Genomic DNA, 14,213 nt, shown 5'->3' with positions numbered 1-14,213 from the left:
TGTTTATAGACAACAAATTAGTTAGTTTCAGTTAACTAACAACGTCCAGACCGACAATCTTTACTTTTATTAGAAATTTTAAATCAGTGCAAGTCACACTGACTCCATGCCCAGTTCACGGCCATCAAACCTATTATGCTTTATTGTTTAAACTACAGGAAATGTACTCAAACTAAGTCTACCCAAGATGTAGGTGAGCTCGATTTTTAATCAGAACAGATTTGTAGTAGTTTAGCGTGAGATCACTTGTTCGCCACTGGACCCTCTGCAGTGAACGGGTGCCGTCAGAATGGCTGATAAAAACACAATCACAATACTCCACGTCTTGTGAAGAGAAAAGTGCATGTTTGTAAGAAACAAATCCATCATGAAGGCCACTTCAAACCATTGCTTCTAGTCAAAATACCGATCCATAATCTATAACGCTTCCTCAAAGTCCCGTCGCCCTCTCGCGTTAAAATCCAATCATATATTGGGTTGAAACTGTTTTGTTTGCAGAAGCTTGATCTGTGCAGATTTCTCTTCTGGTTCAGACAAGACCACTTTAGCCGATTTGAAGTTTGAAGGTCTTGATGGATTTGCTTCATGCAGCTTTTGTTTTCCAAAACATTAATTAATGGACTAAAGTCGTGTGGATTATTGTGGCGTTGTTTTTTTTTTTTAAATCAGCTCTCATTCTGACGGCACCCATTCACTGCAGAGGATCCATTAATGAGCAAGTAGTGTCATGCTATATTTCTCCAGATTTAATGAAGAAACAGACTTATGTACATCTCGGATGTCCAGAGGGTGATCAATTTCAGTGAACTATTGCTTGAATCCCATTTATTTTGCTTCCCTAAGCAAGAATAACTGATTAATTTTATTTATTATTTCCATTTAGCACAGTTTTTTCCCACTCACTGTGGCCACAATCCACCGACTGAGAACCACCGTTGCCGTATATGACATTATTGCTGATCATTCTTACAGACATCATAAAATTAGGAAAGGAAAACACATGTGTGTAAAGGTGCGGTAAATACTATAAAGCCAGCAGCATTTATCTCATTTCAGCAACATATACAAATAATGATGACACGTAAGAACAACCACTCAATTAAAAAATAAACCAAAACATTCAGATGTTTTTAAAGCCGGAGTTAATTATAGTTGTGTGGAGATTCTTTTATAGTGAAATGAAGATACCCTTTCGCTTCCCCCGAACAGCATCTCTATGCATCCACCCACAGGAATTATTAGAGTTTTTACCAGTCGTCTTGTTTCGTATCACAGCGCCTTAAAAAAAAAAAAAAAAAAAAAAACCTTCGGCAGCTCTATTTTAAGAGCCAGACGACATTTGGTGCAAATAAAACAAGTACAGAAACTGCATAATCTCTGTCACAAGGGGGAGAAACGAAAATAGTAATGGCACATCTTTTGATATAAGAAACAGCCTGCCAGAGAGCTTATTATGCACCACGCATCTCTAAAAAAAGAAAGTTACCCACATGGGTTAATGGAACAAAAATAGAGGCGTCTGCCAGAGCTAAATGAAGAAAAGGGTCATCGAATGAAGGGGCTCCGTTTGTTCAGTGTTGACTATAATATGGAAGATGCTAATAAGTGTTCTTGTTGATGTTTGCCAACGTTAATTGCTTGGAAATCTGTTAGTTTGGAAACCAGGGTGAAATGACTCGAGCAGAGCATCTGTCGGGCTCGTGGCGCGCTTCACACTTTGCTCAGATCCAGCTTGCACAGATACGGCGAGCGGAAGGAGCCCAGGTACAGGTGGCCGTCGTACTCGTGCGCCTCGCTGACGTAGGCCGCCACCATGCCGTGCGGGTCGTGGAAGCTGCGCACGCACGTCCCTCCGTCCTGCAGCTCCACCACCAGACTGTAGCGCGGCACGAACTTCAACAGGGTGTCCTGACTGAAGAGCTGAAACACGCCAAACACGGACAAGTTTACAGATATATCTGCAGTAGAAATGCGGTAGAAGCAGCTGGGTAGAGGGCAACAAAATGTCAGCATTTTTATGATTTATTTAATGTCTGTTTGCCGACTTTCTGAGATGTATTCGTTAGGGTTACATTTAAATACATTTTTGACCGTTTTAAAATCAACACTGACACATTAAAAGCTGTTTATTAAACTGTATGGAAATTGTGATTAGCATTATATTCAACTGTTTATTTTAGTGTTATATTTAGCTCAATTTAAAAGAACTAAAAAACACTATATAAATTGTTGCTTTAAAAACTGATGCATGTTATTTTAGTGTTATGTTTAACAAGTATTGCGTATATTTATTATGCACATATAAATACAGCATATATTTTGAAAATATACATTGCATATACAAACATCACATTTTTCATATATATATATATATATATATATATATATATATATATATATATATATATATATATATATATATATATATATATATATATATATATACACTTGCATGTAAATGTATTAATATATACGTAATAAATATACACAGTACACACATGTAAACAAAAACTTATTTTGGATATGATTTTTATTTTGAATTACCATTAAAACCAGTAAAACTACATTTTAAACAATTTTAATAAACATTGTTCAAATGCCTATTTATTTGTCCATTTGAAAAGTGGCGAAACATTTAACTGCATTTTAAACATAACTGAAATAAACAGCTATAAATGCCGGTCTATTTATTTGTCCATTTGAAGTGATTTATTTCTTATTTTACAATTATATTTAACTACATAGTTGAACGGCATGGCTGTAAATTTCGATTCAGTTGTACATTTAAAAAAAAAAAAAAAGACTTAATTTTAAGTGATTTTTGCTGTTACATTTAAAACAACCTCAAAAAGTTAAATGAACATCTACTGTATAAATGTTTACTTGTTTGTCTATTTAAAAGTAATTTATTTATTATTTTACAGTTACATTTAAAAAAAAAAAAAAAAAAAAAAAAAAAAATATCTGGTAACACTTTAGTTTAGTGATCAACTCCTACCATTAACTTGCTTATTAGCACATATTATATATATATTATATAAGCAAGTTAATAAAGTTAATATATATATATATATATATATATATATATATATATATATATATATATATATATATATATATATATATATATATATGACATTTAAATATTTGTCATTTGAAATTAGAGCATAATATTTAAACATTTGCAAAATTAACATAACAATCATTCACAATTATACCTTAAATATGAGCTTCTTTAACCAGGGTCTCTGAGACAGGAAGTCAAGCATGGAGAAGCCAGGGTTAGGTCGCACCGCTGACATGGCAACCCAGTATCCACCTGAAGAACTGCGCCGAATGTTGTCAGGAAAGCCAGGGAGGTTGTCTATAAATGTATCCATACCTCCTTTATTGAGACCAGACACATGAACTCTGTGAACAGAAAGCTAATATTCAACATGCAGCAGTGACAGAGCGATATATCAGTTAAACCCATAAAGCTATCAACGTTAGAGTCGTTTTCAATGTAACAATTTAGCATTCAGTTCATCAGCAACCCTCAGTCAATCTATGAGAAGAGCAAGAGTTAACCGGACGAGCGCCGGCATACAGTGCATTAATATTAAAGCTTCTGCTGCAGTGAGACCACACTCGCTTTAGTAAGAGAAACAAGCTATGCATCTCTCCACACAGCAAGCTTAATGATGGAGCCCGTTGCCTTGGCAACTGCATGCACTCATCATTTATCCAGGTAAGGAGAACGGCCTGCGCCTTGAGCAGACACAAGTCATCAAGAGCAGCGAACGAACGCTACGTAATTCATGAATCCAGCTGTGAGAGGAGATAAAGAAGCGACGGGAGAAGCCCAAAAAGGAGAAACTGAAAGTTTTACATAATTGTTATTATTATCATTGTCGTTTAAAACAGTTGTACTGCTTATGAAAACATTTGTGGAAACCATGACAAAAAAAAAAAAAAAAAAAAAAAAAAAAAAAAAATAAATAACTTTTTCAATTCTGCAAGGATACATTACATTGATCAAAAGTAGACTTTTATAATTATAATTTTTATAATTTTGCTTACTTCAATAAAGAATGATAAAACATATGTTCCCAAAAAACGTTTTCATCATTAATAATAATAAAATATTTCTCAATTTCCTAAACAGAAAATGAATATTTTGCTATAGTTCTGGGATAATAACATTCTATCTTTTGAGTAAAATAAATATATATATATATATATATATGTCTCCGAAAGTCACCTCCTTATTCTGGCCATTGTGGTTTCGGCCACCAGAACAGACTCCTCATCAGGGAAGAGCTGGATGCCGTTGGGAAACCTCAGGTTCTCCATCATTACAGTCACCTCCTTAGTCTCCATGTCATACTCAAGAACGCTGAAACAACCAAATGAACGGCGTCAGTCACTGTTTGAAAACATCGTTCCCTATGAAACCGATCAGTGATTCGAGCAGTGCACAATGTTCAAATAATAATGCAGTGAAGCGCAAAAACCCGTGAAAATCAGATGTGCCAGTGCATTTTTCACGTCCCAGTTACCGTCCATCTGCCGTGGCTTCCATGATCAGGTGCATGAAGTCCCTGCGCTGCCATCTGCTGCTGGAGTCGGTGAAGTACAGCTTCTTCCCATCCTGAGTTACATCCAGATCATTGACAAAGCCCAGGCGGCGACCTCCAACCATCTTCCCTGTGCTCACCAGAGACTTAACCTCACCTAAACGGCAAAAAGAGACAGAGCACTGCTTTTCTTTGTTTGTTTTAAAACCCATTTGGATGATGGGAGTGAAGATGCCCCAATTGTGTTCCATTGGGGGAAAAAGGACAGAAAAAACAGGCAGGTGAATGAATAATGAGAAAACGTGCATTTCTCATTATTGAGTAGTGAATTCTTAAAGCAGAACATGTGGATACCCGTTCATTACCTGTGACAGGATTGACCTCAAACAGTCCCAAATAGGCATCGGATACAAACAAGGTGCCGTTGGGCCCCACGCGGATTCCCAGGGGACGTCCACAAGTGTGTTCATACTCTCGAGAGCCTTTGAATCAGGAAACAAGTCACTTGACCGATACCCCAACACTAACGATAATAGCAATTAATTACACATTGGAATTATTTTAACGAATCAACATCTAGCAGTTATTATATAAAGCTGCTGTTGTTGAATAACCCGTATGCGTCTGATGGAATAAAATGCTTTAGCTAGTCGACGATTAAAATTCTGAGCACACTTTGTTTGTTTTCACCGAGTCAGCGGTTTTTAACACCGCCGTGCTACAGGAAGGAGCATGTCCACCGTATCAGAAGCCTGTCCTACTGTCATAAAACTGTACTTTCATGTTTTCATAAAACTACACTCTGTACATCTCTATGCAGGGCTTTAATGTTTTAAATGAATGTACGTCTGCTTTACATGCATTAATGTAAAGCACCAGTGAAATAAACAAAATACATTATTAAATTAACAAAAACAATACTATATACATGTGTGTATTATGTTTTTATATATATATATATATATATATATATATATATATATATATATATATATATATATATATATATATATATATATATACACACACACACATCTATTTTTATATTCATCTATTTATTATTATATTATTTATTAATTATTTCATCTTATATATACATGTCTATTTTTATATTCATCTAATTATTTCTTAATTATTTTTATTATTTATTTATTTGTAATTATATTATTTATTAATTATTTCATCTTAATTATATTTTACATATAAACATAAAACTTAGAATGTATTTAAAGATACATAAACATAAAAAGGACAGTCATACGTAAAAACTATATATATGTGTGTGTGCGAATATATCTTGTATATATCATGTATATATCTTAAAGTACTTAAAAAAAAGATTTGAATACATAATTTTTTATTTTGAGTTCTAATAAAAAATACTATATTTTTATAATATTTATACATGCACGCACCATTCATAATTCACATGGTGCTCATAATTTCAACATATATCAATACATATCAAATAAGAAATGATAAAAATGATCACCAACAGATGATCCAAAACTAAAAAAAAAAAAAAAAAAAGAACCTAAAACAAAGAGTTAAAGGTTAAAGGTTCCTAAGAGTTACAAAGATTCATGGCTTGTGCAACAAAACCACGAACCCGAGTGTTTCAAACACCAAGGTCACTCATGTTGAAATCCCGCATTACAAAGAGTTTGAGGAAATGCTCGAGTGTTTCTCACCACACGGTGGCCTGCCAAGTGTTGTTAACACATGAATGCTCCGTCCCTCGATTTTGACAATCTTTCCGTCAGCGGTCCCAGTGTACAAAACATCTGCAAAACAAGAACGATTCGGAAACAACACATGCTGCCATCAATGCATATTTGTAATTACATATGTCATAATAATCTTTTCTTTCAATTTTTGTAATATTTTTTTACGTCTTAAGATCTTCCCGTTGTCCGGGCGCGCAAGAACGCAACGCAAAACCACCTAATCAACCGCACGGCCCTACAGTCGACTCTACAGTCAGCAGTCAGACCAACTGGGTGAAAGGTCGTGCTTCGACTGCACTGCGCTCTAAATACTGACCTCCGATGTTAGCGAGGGACTCTGGGCCGACAAGACGCTCCTCAAACAGCCGCTCTGCCTGCCTGAGCTTTAGGTTGGGCTCGTAACAGCCGGTCATCAGAGGCGGCTCGCCGAGACTAATTATTAAACACAAGAGAGAGGGAAAAAAACAAAAATGTTTGCACTGAAATTAATAGAGCTCTTACGGGAGAAGACTGCAGGAGCTGAAATGCCCTACATATCAACTGCAGAGGCATCAATTATTAACTATTGTCAGAACGAAGAGAGAAATGAGAAAGCACCGAGGGGCTTAAGATGAATATTTATATTGGATTTTGTCAAGAACACTGATCAGATCAGAACAATTGCGAATAAAATGGATCGGATTGAAAAGAATTATTAAAGAGGTTTCCCATCAGCACTAAAGAAACGGTGAAATATGAAAACTGCGTCTTCATTTTTTCTCGCTCAGTCTGTGAAACACCAAAAAATCTTTAAAAACGGTCTGCTGAAGTCATTTGTCTTGTCTCAGGAACAAACAATTATTTGTAAATGTCAATTCAATTTAAATTTAAATGAGTAACCTCAAGAGCCACATCATCTTTACTAGCCGGCATACCAGGTTTCATTTATATTAGATAACTCTAGTATAAAAATAGTTTTCTGTAATTGAAATAAGCTTGAAATTAATCTTAATATTAGACAAAAAAATAAAAAGGATATATAATAAAAATAAAGTAAAAAATATATAAATATTGGGATCGATAACGTTTTTACATGCTTTAATGGTATTTTAATATTGGACAAAAAAGGTCAAAAGTCAGCAACAAAAAAATTATAAATATTGAGAAGATTAACTTTTTTAGTACTTTATTAATGAATGTAAACTATTTCTGAATTTTTCTGAGATTTTTGTAATTGAAAACAAAAATGAAAGCTAATTCTAAATAAAAGTGATAATGTAATAATCTATAATACTAAAGAATCTTAAGGGTTAGGGAAACTTTTAAGGCGCTGACGTCTTTGGAGTCGGTATAAATCACCACAGACTTTAGTGCCTAAGGTCCCTTTAAAAAAAATAATGAAAGGACCCAATTATTAAAAGATCTGAACAAAAATTGGGGAAAAAGTAGTTGCCGTTTAACCATTAAAGCTGAAATAGGTCTTCTTTTGGATTGCAACATTTCCAGCTTGGCAACGGGATTTTACAGGAGGTCATTTTCTGGTGTTTTGTAATAAGACGTACAACCGGCATTGCCGAGGAACGCCGTCTGACACAACGTCCCAACTGTTTTCCTCATAGATCATCACATGAGCATTCGCGCTTATTGCTGCATGAGTAACATCCTGTTGTACACGCTTTACACCACAAATCAATCCGAGTCATTTCTATCCGAGCAGTGCGAAAGCGTGACAGGAACATTCAGATCTTGACGAGAGCAGAAGGCTCACCTGAACACCTCCGGCTGGATGGGGGACTCCAACAGGAAGACCACCACCAGCAGCGGGAAGAACAGGAAAGCCACCAGCGTCAGTAAGGTCACACGAAACACCTTCCCGCTGTAAGTGCTGAAACACACAAAAAGGCAACACAGAAGATGAGTTAAATGCGAACAGCCTGGAGATACAGCCAACCATACGCTGCATGGGTACATTAGATTTTTCTTTTATGCCAAAAACCATTGGTACATTAAGTAAAGATCACGCTCCATGAAGATATATCCGTGCATATATTAAAATATATTTTTGATTAGTAATACGCATCGCTAAGAACGTAATTCAGACAACTTTAAATGCGATTTTCTCAGTATTTAGATTTTTTTTTTGCTCCCTCATAATAGTTAATAATACTGTCCTATCCTAACAAACTATACATCAATGGAAAGCTTATTTTTTCAGCTCCCGGGTGGTCTGGTGTCACTCATCTCACCTCGTGGTTTTGTACTGTGGTTCATGGGTTTCGTCTGTAATTATCTGAGGTCTGTTCAACCTCCTGAACCGCAGTCCCTCGGACTCATTCATCCTGCTGCTGTCGCGTCGTCTTTCTCTCTTCCTCCGCGTTCGCAGCTACGTTCAGCAAGGCTTCGAGCAGAATAAAAGCTGGTCCGACGAACGACGCATCTATTCGCTAACCTTACATCCCAAATCCAGCGCAGTTCATAACGTGCGCGAGTCTCGAGCGACGGCAGTGACGTGTGAGCCGAGAAACGTCAAGAACCGTTGAGAGGGACACTCGGGCCGCTTTTCAAATTTAAAGTCACGTACAGACATTTTGTTAATTAATTAATTCGGGGCTGGTAAACAAACAAGTAAACACAAACATTTAAGGAAAACTACGTGGCAATGTATGTACAGATAAAACGGCTATATCTAGAAAGTGAAAATCAAAATTAACGTAATGATGCGCTTGTACAAACACCCAAAAACATACATAGTAAAAAAAAATAAAAAAAAAATATATATATATATATATATATATATATATATATATATATATATATATATATATATATATATATATATATATATAAATCCATAGATTTTTCTTATATTTTACAACTCATCAGTCATCATTTATACTCCTTATCTGTGCTTTAATTTAGAAATGTAGTCTATTGTAGTTGTTCTACATTCATCAATGTTTTAATAGTAAAAAAAATAACATTTTATTAAAATGTTGGCTTTAGTTATGAAAAATATACTTTTTATATGGTTTTATGGTTTCTGTCTTCACACCGCTGGTTAAAGCACAACCAGCCCTCGCCTGATTCTGGACGGAGAGGTGCGTGCGGATCCTCCGATGGCTTTTTTTAATACGGAAAACATTCGTCCTGTTTGGATCGCCCTCAAGAGGCTCGATCTCAACGGTTGGTCTCATCTTTTTAATATTCTGTCTGAACTGTAGTTAGTTAAACAGCGGGCAGCATCCTGTGGTTGCCATGGTAACGTGAACAGGTTTGCCGTAGAATTTCTCTCGTCTGCCTTTTTGTCACCACCTTTGTTTTTTGTAAATTGGAAAAATGTGCTAAATTGGTGAAAAGTAATTAGCTTAGCCTTGTGGACGCTGTTGTAAAATCAGTTGAGATGGATAGAGAGCAACAGGTGCATCTGACAGCGCAAGGCAGTTACTCTAGTTTTGACTACGGCTTTGAATGATTGCCCTTTTTTATTTTTTGACATACAAATCACACGCACATTTGCAGATAACAGGATCATAGCTCTCCGGGAGGTTCACATTCCGAGTGGAGCCCAAGCGACCAGCATAAAACAAGTGCGTTATTGACTAGTTCTTGGGTTAGATTTAATACAGGCTGTGTACTAAACGAGCATTGTGTCTCTTTACAGATACTAGCTCATTCTTTCAGGCTTGACACTTCTCAGACGATACTCAAGGTATTTTGCATGACCGTCCTGTGGTGTTTTACTGTCTGCTCCATATTTGTGTGAAATGAAATAATTTAGCAATCAATTTGCAGATACGAAATAATCGAGGATGTCTAATTCCATTAAATTCCTGCATGCCACCAAACAGCAAGCAAATGTAAGTACGTCTTTTTAAACAAGTTAAAAAAAAAAACACACATGTACATAAGTATTCACAGCCTTTGCTCAATAATTTGTTGATGCACCTTTGGCAGCAATTACAGCCTCAAGTCTTTTTGAATATGATGCCACAAGCTTGGCACACCTGTCTTTGGGAATTTTTGCCCGTTCCTCTTTGCAGTACCTCTCAAGCTCTATCAGGTTGGATGGGAAGCGACGGTGTACAGCCATTTTCAGATCTCTCCAGAGCTGTTCAATAGGATTTAGGTCTGGGCTCTGGCTTGGCTACTCAAGGACATTCACCGAGTTGTTGTGAAGCCACTCCATTGATATTTTGGCGGTGTGCTTTGGGTCATTGTCCTGCTGGAAGATGAACCGTCGCCCCAGTCTGAGGTCAAGAGCACTCTGAAGCAGGTTTTCATTCAGGAGGTCTCTGTACATTGCTGCATTCATCTTTCCCTCTATCCTGACTAGTCTTCCAGTTCCTGCTGCTGAAAAACATCCCCACAGCATGATGCTGCCACCACCACGCTACACTGTAGGGATGGTATTAGCCTGGTGATGAGCGGTGCCTGGTTTTCTCCAAACGTAACGCCTGGCATTCACTCCAAAGAGTTCAATTTTAGTCTCATCAGACCAGAGAATTTTGTTTCTTATGGTCTGAGACTCCTTCAGAGGCTGCTATGTGCCCTTTACTAAGGAGTGGCTTTCGTCTGGCCACTCTACCATACAGGCCTGATTGGTGGATTGCTGCACAGATGGTTGTCCTTCTGTAAGGTTCTCCTCTCTCCACAGAAGAACGCTGGAGCTCAGACAGAGGGACCATCGGGTTATTGATCACCTCCCTGACTAAGGCCCTTCTCCCCGATCGCTCAGCTTAGATGGCCGGCCAGCTCTAGAAAGAGTCCTGGTGGTTCCAAATATCTTCCACTTACGGATGGTGGAGGCCACTGTGCTCATTGGAACTTTCAGAGCAGCAGAAATTTCTCTGTAACCTTCCCCAGCCTTGTGCCTCGAGACAATTCCTTTGTCTTCATGCTTGGTTTGTGCTTTGACATGCACTGTCAACCCTGGGACCTTATATAGACAGGTGTATGCCTTTACAAATCATGTCCAATCAACTGAATTTACCACAGGTGAACTCCAATTAAGCTGCTGAAACATCTCAAGAATGATCAGTGGAAACAGAATGTACCTGAGCTCAATTTAGAGCTTCACGGCAAACGCTGTGAATAGTTATGTACATGTGATTTTTCAGGTTTTTTATTTTTAATAAATTTGCAACAATTTCAAAAAAGCTTTTTTCACCTTGTCATTATGGGGTATTGTGCGTAGAATTTTGAGGAAATAAATGAATTTAATCCGTTTTGGAATAAGGCTGTAACATAAAAAAAATGTGGAAAAAGTGAAGCGCTATGAATACTTTCCGGATGCACTGTACACTTGAACTGACTCGATAAATTTAAATATATTGTCAAATCATTGAATGCCAGTAGCTGTAAATATTGCACATTTACCACACATGCTGAAGTACAGTATATTTTACAAAAATGCCTGGCATGCTACATGTTTGCCTTGGGTAAAAAAAAATAGCTCATCTCCAAAATTAAAATGGCCCGAGGCCATCCAAGATGTTGATTAGTTTGTTTCTTGACCAGATGTAGAGAAACGTATCCTTACATCACCTTACATCCTCTAGCCTGCAGTGAACGGGTGCCGTCAGAACGAGAGACCCAACATCCGATGAAAACGCAGTAACCCACACAACCCCAGTCCGTCAGGTAACATCTTGGGAGACGAACAGCTTGTACGAAACAAATCCATCGGGATGTCTGAACATTTGCTTCTGGCCAGATTGCTTCGGGTCTGTAATCCACAATAAACGCTTCCTTCAGTGAAAAAAAAAGTCCATCTCCTGTTGTCCTTTCATTTCAAAACACAATATATATTTGTTTAGGACTGTTTTCACTTGATGTTTGATATTCGCATATTTCTTTCCCGATTCAGACTTACTCACAGGAGGAAGCATTAAATATGGATTTTATATTATAGACTATTTCTGCCAGAAGCAACAGTTTAAATTAAGTTAAAATGCCTTTAATGCTGTATTTGTTTCTGATGGACTGGAGCGGAGCGGGTTACTTGTGGATCATTATACTGTTTTTATCAGCTGTTTGGACTCTCTTTCTCACGGCACCCATTCACTGCAGGATGCTTCATTTATATTCTACGAATCTGATCTAATGAAAAAACAAATACATATCTTTGTACCCAGGCCGTACGTCCTCGAAGTGGCCAAAAACCACCAGCATGGTAAGCTTTTTTTATTCTCAAGGTTTATCACACGAACAAAAATAACCCTTTTTTTTTTGCAGTCAACCCGAGACCCAGAAGAATTCCCATGATCGTCATCAATAAAACCCTGAAGTCGAGACTGCAGAGCGTCGGGAAAAGGGTGAGGCCGTCTCTGGTGCTAAAACCGCTCTTTTAAATGTAAAACAAATTCGCCTTTTCAAAACCTGACTCGATGAACGTTGCTCTCTCGTGTCTCCTCTCGCTTCAGATCGAAAGGTTAGAAGAACTGCTGCCTCAGATCAAGCTCAAACAGCATGAAAGGTTGACAAAGGTGAACTGATCTGAAGCTATATTTAGCTCAGTCTTCTTCCCGGCTTTGATGTTTTTCGTTTCGGAACAGAATGTTGCTCATTCGTTTTTAAGCATGAGAGGCTTTAGTCACGTCACAGATGAGGCCTACTAGACAGAGAGCATTTGACTGGACGTACACAAAAGACTTCAAGTCTTCAAGAGGATAGGCTGCGCTTTTTATGTACAGATACGTGCTAATAAAAACTCTAATTCAATCAGTGAATGATTTTGTGACTTTCATTGCAGGACATTGAGTTACTGAATCAAAAGCTTGTATTTCTTCACAAACGAATGCAGGTAAAACGCTAACTGTTTCGCGTAGGGGTCGGTTATAAGGCAATGTCACGTGATTTGCATTTGCCACGTAAATAACGTTTATTTGTTTCAGATGGCCGAGTCATATCGCTGGGAGGGGATGTTGAGAAGAGCTCCGCTGTGGTGAATGCTGCCGGTTTCACACGACCATACACATCTTAGAGACTAGTTCAGTTTTTGTTTTGTATCTGTAGAGAATCAATAAACCATGTATTTTATGTGTGCGGCCAGGTTTAAAATGCACAAATGCGATTTCATTACATATGTCAAATCGTCTACGATTTGTGAAACAGACAGGTTCTTCAGACGATAAAGATTCTTCATGGAACCATCTTGACTAAAAGGTCCTTGCATGAAGCACCTTTGTCTTTAAGAGTGATACAGATAAAAGCTGCATGAGATTTCTTTAGAATACGCTTCACTTTTCTGAGCCGTTTTTGTGAAAGCTTTCATCCAGTTGGTGTTTTTGTGATTTTTAGCCCCTCTTTAGATTCACGCCAAAGGTCACGCAGTATTCAGAGATGTAGAGAATCGCTCTCAGTCAAGATGTAGATGAGTCTGATTGCAGCATTGCATCACTTCCTCTGCAGTGAATGGGTGCCGTCATAACGAGAGCACCGATGGAAACGATTTATTAAAAACATGAATCTAGTAAGGGAGATTGTCCCAATCAAATGGAGCTTTACATTGAAATAACTGACAGCTGAATTCAGTGAAGATTCTAAGAACAAAAAAATGATTAAAGGGGTCAGAACGTATAGAAAAAAAGAAAATGATGGAATCGTGAAATAAATTTAAATCCACTTTTCAAATTTTGAAAAAAGGGCTACATTTAAATGTCTTTAAGGTGCATCAAATTTAAAAAAAAAATTGAAAGTATGTGATTAATATCTGTGAAGTAAAGTAGCCAATACAGTTTGCTAATGAAGACACCTTTGTCGAGTTCAAAGTGTTTAGTATGTTCTCCATATCACAGTATATGGTTCTGACCCTTCTCAGTGCACAAGTTCATGGCAAATCTATCTCGTTTAACTCCTATGGATGACGACCTTCTTAAATGTTTTCGGATTGGGTGAAATACGTGTCCACTAAAGGGTTTTCACCGTGGGAGCATTCCTAGTCATTACG

At 37.3% G+C, this 14,213-nt stretch overlaps 2 protein-coding genes across 3 annotated transcripts; one reads left to right on the top strand and one right to left on the bottom strand.

Moving 5' to 3' along the window:
• Positions 1–808: 808 nt before the first annotated feature.
• LOC122356236 (adipocyte plasma membrane associated protein) lies at positions 809–8,913 on the bottom strand. Its single transcript, XM_043254766.1, has 9 exons — positions 8,512–8,913; positions 8,034–8,150; positions 6,603–6,718; positions 6,251–6,343; positions 4,925–5,041; positions 4,542–4,716; positions 4,244–4,378; positions 3,219–3,411; positions 809–1,920 (listed from the first exon to the last, which is right to left on the bottom strand). Exons 1-9 carry the CDS (start codon positions 8,601–8,603, stop codon positions 1,711–1,713), a joined length of 1,248 nt encoding a protein of 415 aa, XP_043110701.1. The 5' UTR covers positions 8,604–8,913; the 3' UTR covers positions 809–1,710.
• si:zfos-1056e6.1 (uncharacterized protein LOC107988029 homolog) lies at positions 8,092–13,303 on the top strand. Of its 2 annotated transcripts, XM_043254771.1 has the most exons (10): positions 8,092–8,230; positions 9,330–9,448; positions 9,785–9,852; positions 9,927–9,974; positions 10,058–10,122; positions 12,400–12,437; positions 12,500–12,579; positions 12,688–12,750; positions 13,017–13,067; positions 13,159–13,303. In XM_043254771.1, the coding sequence occupies exons 2-10, from the start codon at positions 9,382–9,384 to the stop codon at positions 13,210–13,212; spliced, it is 534 nt and encodes a 177-aa protein (XP_043110706.1). In that variant the 5' UTR covers positions 8,092–8,230; positions 9,330–9,381; the 3' UTR covers positions 13,213–13,303. The 2 variants fall into 2 exon arrangements, with proteins under 2 accessions (XP_043110706.1, XP_043110705.1); XM_043254770.1 differs by lacking the exon at positions 8,092–8,230 and having other exon boundaries at positions 9,155–9,448.
• Positions 13,304–14,213: the final 910 nt, after the last annotated feature.

Source organism: Puntigrus tetrazona, chromosome 13 (assembly GCF_018831695.1).
Source record: "Puntigrus tetrazona isolate hp1 chromosome 13, ASM1883169v1, whole genome shotgun sequence".
Classification (NCBI taxonomy): Eukaryota; Metazoa; Chordata; class Actinopteri; order Cypriniformes; family Cyprinidae; genus Puntigrus; species Puntigrus tetrazona.
Note: the sequence above shows the minus strand (reverse complement) of the source record. Positions and strands in the feature narration are given on the sequence as shown.

Bases quoted from the DNA above. Each gene is read 5' to 3' on its own strand.
- LOC122356236 (XM_043254766.1), bottom strand. From the start codon at position 8,603: ATGAATGAGTCCGAGGGACTGCGGTTCAGGAGGTTGAACAGACCTCAG. The intron at 8,151-8,511 runs GTGAGATGAGTG...TGTGTGTTTCAG, and splicing joins CCACAGTACAAAACCACGAG to CACTTACAGCGGGAAGGTGT. The intron at 4,717-4,924 runs GTAATGAACGGG...TTTGCCGTTTAG, and splicing joins TGAGGTCAATCCTGTCACAG to GTGAGGTTAAGTCTCTGGTG.
- si:zfos-1056e6.1 (XM_043254771.1), top strand. From the start codon at position 9,382: ATGGCTTTTTTTAATACGGAAAACATTCGTCCTGTTTGGATCGCCCTC. The intron at 10,123-12,399 runs GTAAGTACGTCT...CTTTGTACCCAG, and splicing joins CCACCAAACAGCAAGCAAAT to GCCGTACGTCCTCGAAGTGG. The intron at 12,580-12,687 runs GTGAGGCCGTCT...CTCTCGCTTCAG, and splicing joins TGCAGAGCGTCGGGAAAAGG to ATCGAAAGGTTAGAAGAACT.